Source organism: Mastacembelus armatus, chromosome 6, assembly GCF_900324485.2.
Source record: "Mastacembelus armatus chromosome 6, fMasArm1.2, whole genome shotgun sequence".
NCBI lineage: Eukaryota > Metazoa > Chordata > Actinopteri > Synbranchiformes > Mastacembelidae > Mastacembelus > Mastacembelus armatus.
This window is the reverse complement of record NC_046638.1, coordinates 16,314,258-16,331,598: the sequence shown is the minus strand read 5'-3', so window position 1 is coordinate 16,331,598 and position 17,341 is coordinate 16,314,258. Positions and strand designations below refer to the sequence as shown.

Here is a 17,341-nt window from a genome sequence, read left to right as displayed (position 1 = left end):
TGAGAGCTATGATTCAAACCTTTGACCATAAAATTTCAACATCTGAAAAAATGCTTCTTCTCTTCAGTTACAAATCAGTCTCTTCAGGTTTTAGTGGTGGGAGCTCACAGCTGCTCTGCCAGTCACGTAGCTTCTAAGAAAATAAGCCAATCAGATAACAGGGATAGTCTGCACCGTTTGATTAGTCCCACTGGACGTCAGTACAGGTGGATACTGTAAAGATGACCTCTTCTTCTGCCTACAGCTAGCTAAATGTTGCTCTCTGATAAGCTAAAAGCATGTTACTCCATCCACTGTGATAAAAATCAACAAGCCAGTTAACCTTTCTGCACATACTGTCCTTCCTACTTCCGCCCGAATCCTGTAGTGATGGTTAAGAGTTGTTCTACCTTTAGAGACAAAGGTGACATAGTTTCAATGAAATCAAACACAACTTTTTAATTAAACATTGCTGCAGCACGTCTAAGCAAAGTTAGTACTGTGATGCCCCTGCACATAAAGCCAACAGATGACTCCTTATATTTTTTAGCTCTTGCTTTATTAGAACCTTGAACAAGAACAGAGCTACTGTTTCAGCCGCAGCACACACTGTGCAACAATCCCTGCTAGCTCTAGTTCTCTCTCTCTCTCTCTCTCTCCTTCTTCTTCTTCTTCTTCTTCTTCACCGGAGTGTGTTTCTTTAGGGTGTTTAAGTGGGACAAACCACACGCAAACAACAAACTTAATGAACATGGTCAATTACGGTTTTGAGACAATTTCTCCATAAAAATAACGAGTAACGAGAGCTTTTATAGAAATGTAGTGGAGTAAAAAGCATTATATTTATCTTTCAGATGTAATGTAGTAAAAGTAATGTTTCTTCAAAAAAATACTACTCAAGCAAAGTACAGATTTTTTTTAAGTACAGTACTCAAGTAAATTTACTTCCTTACTGTCCACCTCTGAACATTACATTACTGATAAGGGCTGTCGCCGACTCAAACACTTCATTCTCCTGTCTTGTTCTCTTTAGTCACTCCTAATGTCTGTCTCTACCTGTGTCTCCTTCTTCTTCCCTCCATTCAAAGCAGAAAGCAGCCGTTTGCATCCAAACACACATATCTTTTTGCTGTGCGCCTGAGTTACGAGGCATTTGTGTGTAAACACAGTCCAGCCAGAATATGTGTTGTGTTTGTGCTGTCAGCCTGCCTGGTTCATTTGTATTAATATTTCAGCTCCATAGCAGGCTGCACCTCTACATGCTGTATGTAGATAAATAATGTAACAGAAAGGAGCGGGCCACGGAACAGCCATTTCCACTTCATCTCAATCTCATAGTGAGTCTTCTGTTAGAGGTGTGTTTAGAGTGAAGGATGGAGAAGTGATGCTTAAGACAGAGTGTTGATGTCTTGATGACTTGTGTGTGTGTGTGTGTGTGTGTGTGTTTGGGGAGGTGTTAGTGCAGTTGGTATTACTCATACTTTAGGGACCAAAACCCGTTCACACACACACACACACACATTGTGGGGACTTGGCCTGCATCTTGACCCTACAATGTAAATCAGTGGATGTTAAAGTGACGACTTGGTTTGGTTACAGTTAGACAAGTAGTTGTTATGGTTAAGATGCACACAAACATGTACAAATCCCAAACACTACCAGCATCCAGACATGATTTAAAAGTTTTTATTTGAGAGTAACAAGGTATGGCATTACAGTAAAGGCATAGCAGGTTCATCATAAAAGTGAATTAGATTCTACTGAGACAAAAAGTTAAATTTGAAGGTATGTCAGTACAGAAAAACAACAGCAGTAAATGCATTCAAATGTTGTTGGAGATTATATGCTTAAGATATTTAAACAAAAACAATATAAAGAAATTGTGCATCTAAAAATAATTCACTGTATGTAGGTAACAGGTTTTGTGTTTGTGTCCGAAGCAGTTCCAGATTTTGGGTTTTGTTCGGGGTGGAATATTCCTTTAAGATTGCTATTACCATCTTGATGTTAAGGCTAATACAAACGTTCTTCGAGGTAGACTGCTGATTAAGGATTTCTCTGGCCTTTCCAGCGCTAATGAATGAAAAGGTCAAGGGAACCTGGCAGGAGTTTCTAGATCAGCATAGAAAATTGAAAACTCCAGGCCCAGGTATTACAACAGTGTTGTGGTCTCTTGTGCAAATAAAACAAGAGCATGTCAAGACCAGCACATACAGTAGTTGTTTTCAGCACATTTCAAGCTGGTAGATGAGGCATTTATAGGTTGTAACTGAACATTGTGCTCTTCCAGGAAGTAAATGTAACAAATGTACTTTACAAGCTTCAGGCTGAGCTGACAGGCTGTCAATACTGTGTAGGCTAAAGCTTAATAACAGACAATCATTAGAGGATGATGTGGAAGAAACATTTTGCTGAGAAGAACAGCATGTTAACCAGTGATCATAACTACTAACCGTACAACCATATATATAGTTGGCATGTGTTGAGTAGTCATTACTAGTCAGTGTCATAAACTGACTATAAAATTGTCTAATATTTATACAATATAAACGTCAACCATCAGAAAAGTGGGGTTTTTCATGCCGCCACAAGACCAACCAAAAGTACATGGAAAATCTCACAGCACAAATCCTGCAGTACTAGTAGAGGACAGGGCTACACAATAGGCAAATCTTTATTCCTGTTACAGTTACTGATCCAGGAGCTGGGATCCTGTTAAGAGAGGCAAGGTGTGCTGTAATTATAAGGCATCATCTTAGCTACAGCAATAATTCTGGATCAAATCTAACACCCAATAAAAGTCAAGATGTCACAGAGACACCCAGTAATTGTCACTAAAATGATGCTGTCACCACATTTTTTCATTGTATTTTCCATACCTCATGATTCACAAGTTACCCGCTGAAATCTCATTTTTGCATCCTGTAGTGGTTTAACTTCTCATCTTGTTGCAGTGGCATAGAGATGTACATTACAGTAAACCATGACATCACCATTGACAGTACTTACGGGTGCATGTCTGACCACACTAACCACAGGCAAGAGTGATGCTGCAGACCAAGGGCAGCATCTTGGAGTGCAGGTTCTCCAATAGATGGGATTCATGAGAACTGGATCAACGCCTTGTTTATCAAAGTCTTGGTGTAAGTGTCTCAAAATCTTTTTTTTTCACTTTGCTCTATATCTCAAAAATATCTGACCCACTCCCTTGGTAAACCATATCAGCCAAAACTTGTTAGATGCATATCATTTTTAGTTATTCTTAAAATCGTTGATTATCTTCTCACCAGTAATTTAACCTTGAAGCTGTATTTTTTTTGTGGCTACAGATTTTAGAGGCAGGTACTAGATCTTGGTGATGAAGTTTCTGATGAACGTCTGGAGGTCCTTTGTCCGGAGCGCGGTGGACTCCAGAACTTCCTCTTCGTTTGCTTTCTCATTGCTGTCATAATCTCTCACAAGAATATTGGTGATAAGGGACATAGCGAAGACACGCAAACCACAGTGGCGAGCCACCACTACCTCTGGGGCTGTACTCATACCTGGCCAGAAAGAAGTTGACAGTTAATTATGTACACAGAAATGCTAACCCCCCTTAAAGCTCACTGTACCAAGGTGGAGATAACTTCAGATTTGGTTTGGCACCCTCCTTGAACTGCCACCTTATGGTGGTGGAGGGGTTTGAGTGCCCGTATGATCCTAGGAGCTATGTTGTCCGGGGCTATATGCCCCTGGCAGGGTCTTCCAAGGCAAACAGGTCCTAGGTGATGGACCAGACTAAGAGCGGTTCATTGACCTCTTATGAAACGAAAATCGAGGACCGTGACTTCGCTGGAGTAGGGGGGGCGAAGCCGGGGCCCCACCCTGGAGCCAGGCCTGGGGTTGGGGCCCGTTGGCGAGCACCTGGTGGCTGGGTCTCCCCCCATGGGGCCCAGCCAGGCAAAGCCCGAAAGAGCGATGTGGGGCCGCCCTTCTGTGGACCCACCACCTGCAGGAGGATCCATAAGGGGCCGGTGCCTAGTGGATCGGGCAGTGGTCGAGGACGGGGACCTCGGCGACCCGATCCCTGGATGCTGAAACTGGCTCTATGGACATGGAATGTCACCTCACTGGGGGGGGAAGGAGCCTGAGCTTGTGCGGGAGGTCGAGCGGTACCGACTAGAGATAGTCGGGCTCACCTCCATGCACAGCCTGGGCTCTGGAACCCAGCTCCTTGAGAGGGGCTGGACTCTCTTCTACTCTGGAGTTGCTCGCAGTGAGAGGCGGCAAGCTGGTGTGGGCTTGCTCATAGCTCCCCAGCTCAGCCGCCACGTGTTGGAGTTTTCCCCCCAGAGTGAAAGGGTCGTTTCCTTGTGCCTTCGGGTCGGGGATAGGTTTCTCACTGTTGTTTTGGCCGAAACAACATTGCAGACTGGGGACTGGGGACTCCATAATTCTGTTGGGGGACTTCAATGCTCACGTGGGCAGTGACAGTGAAACCTGGAGGGGCGTGATTGGGAGGAACGGCCTCCCCGATACGAACCCGAGTGGTGTTCTGTTGCTGGACTTCTGTGCTAGTCACAGTTTGTCCATAACGAACACCATGTTCAAGCATAAGGGTGTCCATCAGTGCACATGGCACCAGGACACCCTAGGCCGGAGGTCCTTGATCGACTTTGTAGTCGTGTCATATGACCTTTGGCCGTATGTCTTGGACACTCGGGTGAAGAGAGGGGCAGAGCTGTCAACTGATCACCACCTGGTGGTGAGTTGGATCCGCTGGCAGGGGAGGAAGCAGGACAGACATGGCAGGCCCATGCGTACTGTGAGGGTCTGTTTGGAATGTTTGGCCAAATCCGCTGTCAGAGGGGTCTTTAACTCAGAAAGCTTTTACCAGATCCCGGGGGAGGCTGGGGACATTGAGTCCGAATGGACCACGTTTTCCACTTTCATTGTCGACGCGGCGGCTAGGAGCTGTGGCCGCAAGGTTTCGGGTGCCTGTCGCGGTGGCAATCCCCGAACCCGGTCGTGGACACCGGAGGTAAGGGATGCCGGCAAGCTGAAGAAGGAGTCCTACCGAGCTTGGTTGGCTTGTGGGACTCCCGAACCAGCTGATGGGTACCGTCGGGCCAAGCGTGCTACAGCCCAGGCGGTGACGGCAGTAAAAACTCGGGTATGGGAGAAGTTCAGTGAGGCCATGGAGAAGGACTACCTGTAGGCCCCGAAGAGATTCTGGCAAACCGTCCGGCGCCTCAGGAGGGGGAAACAGTGCTCTACCAACACTGTTTACAGTGGAAGTGGGGAGCTGTTGACCTCGACTGGGGATATTGTCGGACGGTGGAAGGAATACTTCGAGGATCTCCTCAATCCCGTCAACACGTCTTCCATAAGGGAAGCAGGGGCTGGGGATTCGGAGGCTGATCCATCCATCACCCAAGCCGAAGTCACTGAGGTAGTTCGGCAACTCCTCGGTGGCAAAGCACCGGGGGTGGATGAGATCCGCCCTGAGTACCTCAAGTCTCTGGATGCTGTTGGGCTGTCATGGCTGACACGCCTGTGCAACTTCACGTGGCGTTCGGGGACAGTACCCCTGGAATTGGCAGACCGGGGTGATGGTTCCTCTTTTTAAGAAGGGGGACCGGAGGGTGTGTTCCAACTACAGAGGGATCACACTCCTCAGCCTCCCGGGGAAGGTCTATGCCACGGTGCTGGAGAGGAGGATCCGGCTGGTGGTCGAAGGAGGAACAAGGAGGAACAATGCGGTTTCCGCCCCGGCCGTGGAACACTGGACCAGCTCTGCACCCTCTCGAGGGTGCTCGAGGGTTCAAGGGAGTTTGCCCAACCAGTCCACATGTGTTTTGTGGACTTGGAGAAGGCATTCGACTGGGGGACTGTGGGAGGTGCTCCAGGAGTATGGGGTCCGGGGCCCTTTGCTGAGGGCTATCCGGTCTCGCATTGCCGGTAGTAAGTCAGACCTGTTCCCAGTGCATGCTGGACTCCAGCAGGGCTGCCCGTTGTCACCGGTTCTGTTCATTACTTTTATGGACAGAATTTCTAGGCACAGCCAGGGGCCGGAGGAAGTCCAGTTCAGGGACCACAGGATTTCATCTCTGCTTTTTGCAGATGATGTTGTCCTGTTGGCTCCATCAACCGGAAAAAGGTGGTTTGCCATCTCCAGGCCAGGGGAGAGATCCTGCCTCTGGTGGAGGAGTTTAAGTATCTCGGGGTCTTGTTCACGAGTGAGGGAAGGACGGAACGTGAGATTGACAGACGGATCGGGGCATCGGCAGCAGTAATGCGGTCGGTGTACCTGTCTGTTGTGGTGAAGAAGGAGCTAAGCCGGAAGGCGAAGCTCTCGATTTACCGGTCAATCTACGTTCCTACTCTCACCTATGAGTCATGACTGAAAGGACAAGATCGCGGATACAAGCGGCTGAAATGAGCTTCCTTCGCAGGGTGGCCGGGCGCTCCCTTAGAGATAGGGTGAGGAGCTCGGCCACCCGGGAGGAGCTCGGAGTAGAGCTGCTGCTCCTCCACATCGAGAGGAGTCAGTTGAGGTGGCTCGGGCATTTGTTTCGGATGCCTCCTGGGCGCCTCCCTGGGGAGGTGTCCCGGGCACGTCCCACCGGGAGGAGGCCCCAGGGAAGACCCAGGACACGCTGGAGGAACCATGTCTCCCGGCTGGCCTGGGAACGCCTCGGTTGGAGGCTGGAGGAAGTGTCCAGGGAGAAGGAAGTCTGGGTATCCCTGATTAGGCTACTGCCCCCGCAACCCGGCCCCAGATAAGCGGAAGAAGATGGATGGATGGATGGATGGATGGATATTTGTGCATCAACATGAGAAAGCTATTGACATAAATCTGAAGAGCTCTCTTGGCCATTTGCATGCAGTTTTGGTTACTAACCTCAGCTCATCAGTACCTGTCCAGTCAGGTAAGCTGACTGGCTTCAATATCAGATCAAGAGCTAAAAGTAACACTTGTTACTTCCTGCAGGAGGAAAAATACTACAGCAAAACTCAAGTGCTGTTTGTGTCTGTCCTGATTTGAGTAATGTATTCATATTCTCTGTATAGTACAGTGTAAGAGTGGATTCCAACAACACATCAGTCTCCCTTTAAGAGAGTACTAGGGAGCTGTACTAACCTATGGCATCAGCTCCGAGTCTATGCAGGACTTCGCACTCTGCAATGGTTTCGAATGCCGGTCCAGACTGCATTCCATAAACCCCTTGCTGCAAGAGGCTGTCCAGGCCCTGCTCCTTTGCTGTTTGCTTGGCCAGAGCCCTTAAATCAGGGTCATATGCATCTGACATGCAAGGGAAACGCACTCCAAACCTAGAGAGACAATGAATGAATTAATGAAGAGGACATAATGGCACACAAGTTTCTGGCATCACTTTTACAGTCCTGACTTTGTATTTGTGCTGTACCTTTCATCGTTGTGCCCACGTAACGGATTCTGCCCCGCAAATCCTGGCATGTTGATGTGATCCTTAATGAGCATGAAGTCTCCCACTTTATAGCTGCCATTGAGTGCTCCAGCTGCATTTGTCACAATCAGAGTTTTCACACCCAGCAGGAAGAAGACACGCACTGGGTATGTTACCTGAAGAGACAAACATGCTTTGGTTTAGAGACAGACACTATCACTTCTTTATTGCCCAATATATGTCAGATGGGAGTTATGAGATGGGGGTCAGATGGAAACCACAGATCAGGAAATACATTCCATGAGAAACCAATATTTTAAATTTCCATATGTGATAAAGTCAATAGCCTCTAGGATTTTTATTTCCAATGTGTCAAGACACACCTGACTTTCTGTTACTGTCTGTATGAAACTGGATTTTACGATTCCATGGGGTTATAAATGTCCTTTTATGCGGTGATGGCACACAACATAATAAAATAAAACCAGTATACAGTGTTTCTGCAGGCCAAAGGCCAGTGCCCTGTTGATAGACTGGAGGACGGGTTTTTACAGTGATCATAACTAGTAAATTGTTAGCCAAAGTTGTGTGCTACTATTATGAAAAGAGGCTTGTTCCAAAGAATGTTTTTGTTCACATCCATTGTTTAAAGATTAGAGCCACACTCCCTAAAACTGTAATGTTTTTTTTTTCAAAGTGACTGACAAAGTCAGAGTTTAAACTGCCTACTGTAGTTCATTTACCATGTATAGTATATCATTCGCATCAGCATGGTTTCAAAATGCAGAAGCGAGATGACTTGTGACAGAAACTGAGACAGAAAACTGCTCACAATGCAAGAATAATAATAATGTCTGCATCTCTGCACCACCTAGTGCACCTTTGACATTATGCGTAATTCCAGCACAATAAACAGCAAAGTAGACATGTCCAATGCATGAACTATTTATTGTCAAAAACATGTATAATATTTTTGCCAAGCTAGTGACATAGCTCTATGGATGTCAGTCATATTAAGCCCAAAATAGCGCTGTGCATAAGAGCAGCCTCACACAGTTGATAGTCTTAATTCTTTTAATTAATAATAATACAGTAGTACAAAACAGTTCATCCTTAAATACCCTGAGTGTATTCACTCAGCAGCAGTAATAGCAGTAGTATAAACACTTTACATAGAATAGCTTACTTTATGCATGCTGTAGCCCTCATAGAAGTGGAATCGCCCTTTCATGCAAACGCACTCATGGTCCTCCAGCCTCCCGAACACCAGCTGACCTGCATGACCTGGAGCTGCACAGCACATGTACAGTATGAGCAGCTATAAGTATCTTTAGATACAGTGTCAAACCACTTTTCATCAGTTTGAGATCAAATGCTAACTAATGTTGACTGAGACAACCTACCAGTGCTGGTTGGGAAATGTGGGATGTCACTATAAGGAAAGTCAGTTTTGTCATCCAGCACTTCAGCCAGACCACCCAGGCCTGACCCACAAATGATGGCCACTTTGGGACGAATCTTTGTTCTCTCCAGCAGCCAGTCTGCTGTCTCCTTGTACATGTCATAGCTGTAATTGTGAACAATAGACAATATCTGATTAGTATCAAATTTTACTGAACTGTAGCTCTGATAAATCAGTTGCATATCTGGTTGATAATTACTAGTTTGATATAATCATTATCGCCAGGGAACAAACGCCAGTCGAAATGTGACTTGTGTAGAATTAAAAGTACTCATTGTCTTAAATGAGCAGGAAGTTATATGAACACAAAAGAAATCACAGCAAAGAGTGTTTTAGTAATAATATATTAGGTGATCTAACCCTGCATGTCTATGGACTGTGGGAGTACACAGAGAGAACCAACGTAGACATGGGGAGAACATGCAAACTTCACACAGAACAACCCCAGGCTGGAACGGGATTTAAATCCAGAACTTTCTTCCTGTGAGATGACAGTGCTAACCCCCATCCCACCGTGCCATCCTGTTTCTAAAACTCTTGCCAGGCTATTTCTCTTTGTCATTATAATATTACCCAGCATTACGTATTTTAATAAATAGTAGAAAAAAATCAGCTGGAAATCAAAAGTGGAAAGCACAGTGAACAGAATGCTGAGTAAGAGTAAGTATAAATAATACACTGTGAAAAACACTCTAATGGCCTTTACCATTTTAACTGAACCAGCCACATTATTATTTGGGTGCAGGGATGTTAATTTGATTGGGACTGCCTGTAGGTACTTTATAATACAAGATCAGATACATGCTGTAATTCTGGTTATGAATCTGGCTGTACAGTTGTAAGCTTCACAAGGTTCCTACTATTAAAATGTCAATACTAGTAGAATGGGAGGCACAGCCTTTAGCTATCAAGCTCCTCTCCTGTGGAACCAGCTCCCAGTCTAGGTTCAGGAGGCAGACACTCTAGCCTAGACTAAAAACCTTCCTTTTTGACAAAGCTTATAGTTAGGGTTGGTTCAGGTAACCCTGTCAGGCTGTCACTTGCAGTTTCCCTACGCGTAATTCTTCAGGTGGTAATGGCAGCTTTAAGGAGACACAACAGGTGACTGCTATAACTCCTGAACTCTGTGAGTGATTAACTTGTTAACAGAGTCATTGGTTTGGCCCCAGAATGGGGCCGAGAATGAATATCAGTAATTCTGACAGTGATTCATTAACCCATCTATCCATAGCTAAAAAACAGGGTTCAAGCCCATAACCTTAATGCTATGAGGTGACAGTGTTAATCACTTCAACCCCATACCCCCCTAAATAAACCCAAATACCTGAAATATGGCTATATCAGCAGTGATATGTAATATGTAGCCATACAAAGAAGCTCTCTTATCCAGCTGAACTATGACGACATCTCATGTGTCTGTAATTCATGTTGTCTATGAGGGTCAGTGAATTGTTCTCGAGGAGAAGAAACTAAATCATTTTCTGTTCTAATTCTTCCTCACTGCTGAATTAGCCATGAACTGACTTAACTGACAGCTAACAAATACGACAGGTGTTTAAACCATGTACATATTGACATAAGCTAAACCTACAACATTATGGAACCCCAGAGGGTTCAAAATGAAATAAATAAATAGGACATTATGAAACAACTAAGTATTTGAACAAAAATCTCTTTTTTTAAATTGCAGCAGTTTTTATTTCAATATGTCAATGCCAGGAGGGAGGGGCCAGTTATGTGATTGGCGGCTTGTTTGGTATACATCATTGTAACTTTATTCTGGCTAAATCTAGTAAACTGTGCTAACTAGTATATTTAAGCAAACTATAGATATTTTGTCTTCAACCTGCCTCACACAGCAGACCTTGTGACAAACATAGTAGGGGCTTAAAATTATGAGATTAGCATTAAAACTAGAATGAATCAACTAGCTAGCCTCTGCCTTTACACCCTCCTCCTTTCCTCTGTAGGTAAAATACATAATAGTGTCACTCTAGACTGGAAAATAAAGAGAGTTTTCTAGCATTTTATGCAAACATCCCAACACAACACTGTTGCTGGACTGGTTCTAAATACATCATTCACACCTGCTCAGATCAAACAGTTTAACACAACAGAACAAATAAAACAGCAGTTCTGGTTTAAAGACAAATAAGCCTTTAAGCTGTGACATTTACAGAAGTAAACAAATTTGAAGTATATATTTGCGCAGTAATGTAAAATACTGCCGTAATGAAAACATACAGCACATAGATACACAAATACTGTGTACTTCTCTAACTTTAACATGGTCAGTGACACACTGTCACAAGTTAAGTCAGGCTTTGACACAGCCTCTCCATACCTCGTCCAACATTGCAACGTTAAGCCTTGTTTGTGCGAACAGTTCTAAAAACCCACTTTACATCAGAATAATCCTTAACAATGGATGAAACAAGTTTAGACTGACAAGAACTTTTTTTTTATCAAGGTAAGTGTGAGTTGAGCAGGCACCTTCAGTCTACAATTCCCCTGGCCTCCCTCCAATATCACATCTTTGCTACTTTTGGAACTCTGCTGTGTATTTGTACTTCACTGTTGCAACAATGCAATTTCCCCATTGTAGGACAATAAAGGTTTTCTTATCTCAACTTATCACCAGTTAACACCCCTGTCCCCTGTCCTAGTTAGGCTTTTACACCAGAGAACGATCATAGCACCTGTGACATACAGGATTACGTCGCAGTAAGAGGTGTCACCCATGGGAGAAGCCTCCATATGTTCCTATAATCCTTATACCGGTCGCCACGGTTCTAAAATGATTCTCAAATGCCCATATGAACATGGAAACTTCACTAACTAATTAGTTAAAGAGGCATTGTGATCTGAACACCACTGGATATCCCATAATATGATTAAACAACCAGGTAGCCTTGACAACCATGAGACGCATTTGCCCATCATGCTGCTTTATCGGTCATACCTGCACTGACTGGAGGAGGAGGACTCCGCTTCCATATCTGATGTTGATCGGGACCAATCGAGTTAGCAGACGGTGCTTGAGTTTCTGACAGGCGCTTGCCGTGATGCATTCACGGTCGTTCAGCGACTAATAAGGTCTCTGCTGCAGTGAGTGGTGTGGCGACGGTCATGGTGCGCGCCGACGTCACGGCAGATGTGGGCGGGGCCTGTGCAGACTGCCTAAGTCCAATTTTCTACTGGGCTGGACAACTCACTGATGCGAGAGAGACAAGGGTGGGAACAGAGGGCCAACAAAGAGGGAAACAGAGGCAGAAAGGAACAGAGTGTTACAAACTCAGCAACAAGTTTACACAAGCAACTTTGTTGTCTCTGAATATTAGAACAGTTTGTAGTATGAATGCACATTGGTAGCTATTAAATATTGCATATACAGTAACTCTTCTCCTACATTATTCATGTAGATGTTTAGCTAAAATTCATTTCTGAATCTAATTTGAAATAGTAATAAGTGCAATTAGATGTTTCTCTGATCCTAGCATACTGATAACAAGGTGCCAGAGGAATGTTTGGAGAAAATGACAAAATCCTTCATATGTTGGAAGGGAGAATATCAATACTATTTGAGTTTATGAAATCAATTGATGCTTATGTTCGTCTATGTATTTGATGCAGGCTTCTGTACATATGTGTCAGCTGGCAGCTTTAAGTTAACAGTCTACAGTTGTCATTATAATTTTGATGTGGTGCCTCATCGGTTGATTTAAAAGACAGGAAATGCAAGTATGCAATTAACATACTAAACTGAGTTTCCGTGTGTTTGCAGGTGACTCCATCTCTTTACACCCAGGAGATGTTACAGTCCACAGAGGAACGCCTTGCTAAGACCAAGGAGATGTACCCACCTCGTATCCTGGAGCTGCTTGACATGAGCAAGTCTACACATCACAAAGTAAACTCCATTACCCACCAAATGAAACTAAACTTACAAGAGAAAATCTACAAAAAATGTTTGTAGATGGCGCAATAATAGAAAAGGAACTGGTTAAACATGCCACAGGGGTATTTGAACTGAAGCATATATTTGCGGCAACACCTTAATTGACAGTGACAACAAAAAATGAACAAAAATGCAGTTTGTTCTTAGAACTGCTGTCTTCAAACATGCCTCAGCTGATACTCTCAGCTATGTGAGAATACAATCCTGGGGAGTCCATATAACGTTTTGCATCTCAAAACAAACAAAAAATGTAAAAAATCATTTTGACAAGTTTTTTCACTGCAAAGTCTGTAATAAACTACAGAGAACTGTATCTTCCATTTATCATACTTAATGTAACAAAAGTTAGGTTTGATCCATATGGGATGAACTAACATGCATTTATAAATGTATCTAAATAAAAACAACTGAATGTGTTGAGACCAAAAAAGATAATGCATTCAAACTTGTTTTACTATTCATCACTCAGAGCATGTGCTGTCTACTAAGGTCATTTACATTGTACCAAAGTTGCTTCTCCTTAGTCAGCAGGCACTAATTGATGGGCAGAGGGCAACCAATGTGACTAAGTGCTCTGTACTCTTAAGAGTCAGAATTTAACTGGAGCTTGGAGCAAAAATGTCATTAAAGTTTGTGCACTCATCACAATTAGGATTTTTGCAAGTCACCTCTTTTACATTTTTTATAGTGTATTTGTATAGTATATACTATAGTATAGTACTATTTGTATAGTATATTGTATAGTAAAAAAAAAAAAAAATTCCCGTCTCACCCCTATGGGTGGTGTGTCTTCCTCAATCTCGGGTCCTCTACCAGAGGCCTGGGAGTTTGAGGGTTCTTCGCAGTATCTTAGCTGTTCCTAGCACTGCGCTCTTCTGGACTGAGATCTCTGATGTTGTTCCTGGGATCTGTTGGAGCCATGTCTGTTATGTGCTGGATTGTCTCAGGGGCATCTTTGCACAGCCTGCACCTGGGGTCCTGCCTGGTGTGGTAGATCCCGGTCTCTATCGATCTTGTGCTCAGGGCCTGTTCTTGTGCCGCTACGATCAGTGCCTCTGTGCTGTCTTTCAGTCCAGCTTTTTCCAGCCACCGGTAGGACTTTTCGATATCAGCCACTTCTTGTATCTGTCGGTGGTACATGCCGTGCAGGGGTTTGTCCTGCCATGATGGTTCTTGCTCTTCGTCCTCTGCATCGGGCTTCTCCATGCATTGTGAGGAGCTTCCTTGTCTTGACATCAGTGGCTTCTATGTCCTCTTTTGGCCAGCTTATTATGCCAGCGGGGTATCTGATGACCGGCAGGGCGTAGGTGTTGATGGCTTGGACCTTGTTCTTCCCATTTAGCTGACTTCTTAGGACTTGCCTTACCCTCTGTAGGTATTTGGCTGTGGCTGCTTTCCTTGCGGCTTCTTCCTGGTTCCCATTTGCCTGTGGGATTCCAAGGTACTTGTAGCTGCCCTCAACATCCGCTATGCTGCCTTCTGGGAGTTCAACTCCTTCAGTCCTGACAACTCTCCCTCTCTTTGCTATCATTCGACCACACTTGTCCAGTCCGAATGACATTCCAATGTCGTTGCTGTATATCCTGGTGGTATGGATCAGTGAGTCAATGTCTCGTTCAGTCCTGGCATACAGCTTGATGTCATCCATGTACAGGAGGTGGCTGATGGTTGCCCCATTTCGCAGTCGGTATCCGAAGCCAGTCTTAGTGATGATCTGGCTGAGGGGGTTCAGGCCTATGCAGAACAGCAGCGGGGACAGAGCATCTCCTTGGTAGATGCCGCACTTGATGGAGACTTGTGCTATTGGCTTGAGGTTGGCTACTAGGGTTGTTTTCCACAGTCCCATTGAGTTCCTTATGAAGGTTCTTAGGGTCCTATATATGTTGTACAGCTCCAGGCATTCCAGGATCCATGTGTGAGGCATTGAGTCGTAGGCTTTCTTGTAGTCAATCCAGGCGGTGCACAGGTTGGTCTGCCTGGTCTTACAGTCTCGAGCGACCGCTTTATCCACCAGTAGTTGGTGTTTTGCTCCCCTGGTGTCCTTACCTATTCCTTTCTGGGCCCCGCTCATGTATTGAGCCATGTGCCTACTCATCTTAGCCGCTATGATGCCCGACAGGAACTTCCAGGTTGTGCAGAGGCAGGTTATCGGACGGTAGTTGGATGGGACTGCTCCCTTTTGGGGGTCCTTCAGGATCAGGACTGTCCTGCCTTCAGTTAGCCACTCTGGGTGAGTCCCATCCATTAGCAGCTGGTTCATTTGAGCTGCCAGGCGTTCATGGAGGGCAGTTAGCTTCTTTAGCCAGTAGGTGTGGATCATGTCAGGCCCCGGTGCTGTCCAGTTCTTCATGTTGGAGACCCTTTCTCGGATATCTGCCGTTGCGATGGTTACTGGTTCTTGTTCAGGGAGGTTGCTGTGGTCTGCTCTCAGGTCTGCCACCCACTGGGCACTGGTGTTATGTGATGACTCCCTCTCCCATATGTCTTTCCAGTATTGTTCAGTCTCCAGCCTTGGTGGGTCTGCCCTCGTGTTACTGCCCTCCCACTGAGAGTACACCTTGGATGGTTCGGTGGAGAACATCCTGTTTATTCTCCGTGCTTCTATTTCTCTGGTGTACCTCTTTAGGCGTGTGGCCAGGGCTGTGAGTCGTTGTTTGGCAGTCTCCAGGGCCTCTGGTATGGACAGCCTGCTGTATTTCTTACCCAACTTCATCCCCCTTCTCTGCAGTTCTGATAGTTGGCTGACTTCTCTCCATGTTGCCCTTATTTTTGCCTCTAACCTCCTTCTCCAGGCAGGGTACTGCTCCTTGGTGGTGGAATGTATTCTGTGGCCAAGCATCTCAAGGATCACTGTTGCCGTGGTGTATATCAGCTTGTTGGTCTCGGTGATGGTCACAGTGGGGATTGTTCGTAATGCTGCATTCACATCTTCTAGTAGACTTTCAGAGAGTACTTCACTTAGTCTTGGTAACCGGCTGCGGAGGTTCCAGGTGTCCATCTTGCCTACGATCTTCACTCTCAGGTCAGCTGCTCTTGTGTTGAGCGTGTCGGGGCTTGTCATTGGGGCTTGGTACCCAATCTCGGGTGGGGGTGGTGTTGTTTCCCCCCTGACCTGGCGTCCTGGCTCCCCCTTGCCGTAGCATTTGTGTTGTATTTCTTCAATCTCTAGTTGTGATAGCAGGTGCCGTTTGCGGATGTTGGAACACTGAGCTACTAGATGCTTTTGGCCCTAATGTGGATGGTGGGTTTCGGAGTTTCCATAGGTCCCACATCCTCTTCATGTAGCCCCTATCGCTGGGGTTACTCATGTAGTAGCATTCCAACAGTTCTCTGTTATCAGCCCTCGTCCACGAGGTGGTGTATATATATATACATATATATATATATGTATATATATATATACTATACAATATACTATACAAATAGTACTATACTATAGTATATACTATACAATATATATATACTATACAAATATTTACTATTGGTATTACTATTGATTATTTTTTAGTCTCTTGGCTGATATTTAAACATAATCAGTTTCTTTATTCCATTCTGTGAAATTCTATCCCTTCTATTTATTCCAGGCCTTTCTCAGTGATGCCATCCTCTGGGACTCTTGATGTAGGTGAGAGCATGCAGGTGACTGTGACTTTCAACCCCATGACAATAGGAGACCACAACAAGGACCTGCTGCTGCACTATCACACTGGTGAGAAAAAAAACAGGCCTCTGAAAACAAAATGAGAAATTATGACACAAATATCTTAAAAACAAGTAATGGTGTCTTAAAAATAAGTAAGTGACATCAATTTTTGGTCCCCCAGTGCTGTAGTAAAATATTCATAGCTGTTTTGATCAGCCTGACCTTGCTGCAGTGTGTTTTTCATCAGTGATGTTATTTTGCTACCTAAGCACTTTTCTGGAAACTAAATTGTAGTTTACTCTAAATGCCTCCATAGAAGAGAGGCAGTGAGTTTTCAGTTTTCTCTCTCTTTATCTGTCAAAATGTATTTCTCAATCTTTCTCCTTGAAAAACACTATCAAAGAAATTGACTTATTTTGGCTTTGTGACAGTCTGACCCTGAAATATTTTTGCAACACAGAATTGCAGAAATGTGCACACACAAACATGGGTCCACACATTGGGACTTCAAAGTATAAAAAAGTGTCACCTTGACAAAGTACGTTGTCTCATTATCGTTGTATGTGTTACGGCCTGGCACACACAACAAACACATACACACAGAGAGGGACAGAGATTTTGAAAGTCCAAATGGAGTTTGCATAATCAGTAATGTCAAATGGAGTGGAACTAAAAGGATGAATGTGTTTATTCATTTATTTATTATTCACAGAAGTAAACAGCATAATAAGATAAATTCTCTCTTTGCAGCATTGGTGACTCTGAAGCCAATTGGTACAGCTACAGAGTCCACACTAACACACAGAAAACAAATGTGATTGTGATTTCCTAGTTCAGCAGAGTTTCATGATAATGGCTGGCAGACAGGTATCCACTTTAATCAAATGAGT

The 17,341-nt window shown here is 44.6% G+C and overlaps 1 protein-coding gene across 1 annotated transcript; it reads right to left on the bottom strand.

The window, feature by feature from the left end:
• Positions 1–1,649: 1,649 nt before the first annotated feature.
• On the bottom strand, positions 1,650–11,988 carry LOC113132456 (purine nucleoside phosphorylase-like). Its single transcript, XM_026310526.1, has 6 exons — positions 11,813–11,988; positions 8,792–8,955; positions 8,575–8,678; positions 7,389–7,564; positions 7,103–7,293; positions 1,650–3,521 (listed from the first exon to the last, which is right to left on the bottom strand). Exons 1-6 carry the CDS (start codon positions 11,845–11,847, stop codon positions 3,325–3,327), a joined length of 867 nt encoding a protein of 288 aa, XP_026166311.1. The 5' UTR covers positions 11,848–11,988; the 3' UTR covers positions 1,650–3,324.
• Between the last annotated feature and the right edge of the window lie 5,353 nt (positions 11,989–17,341).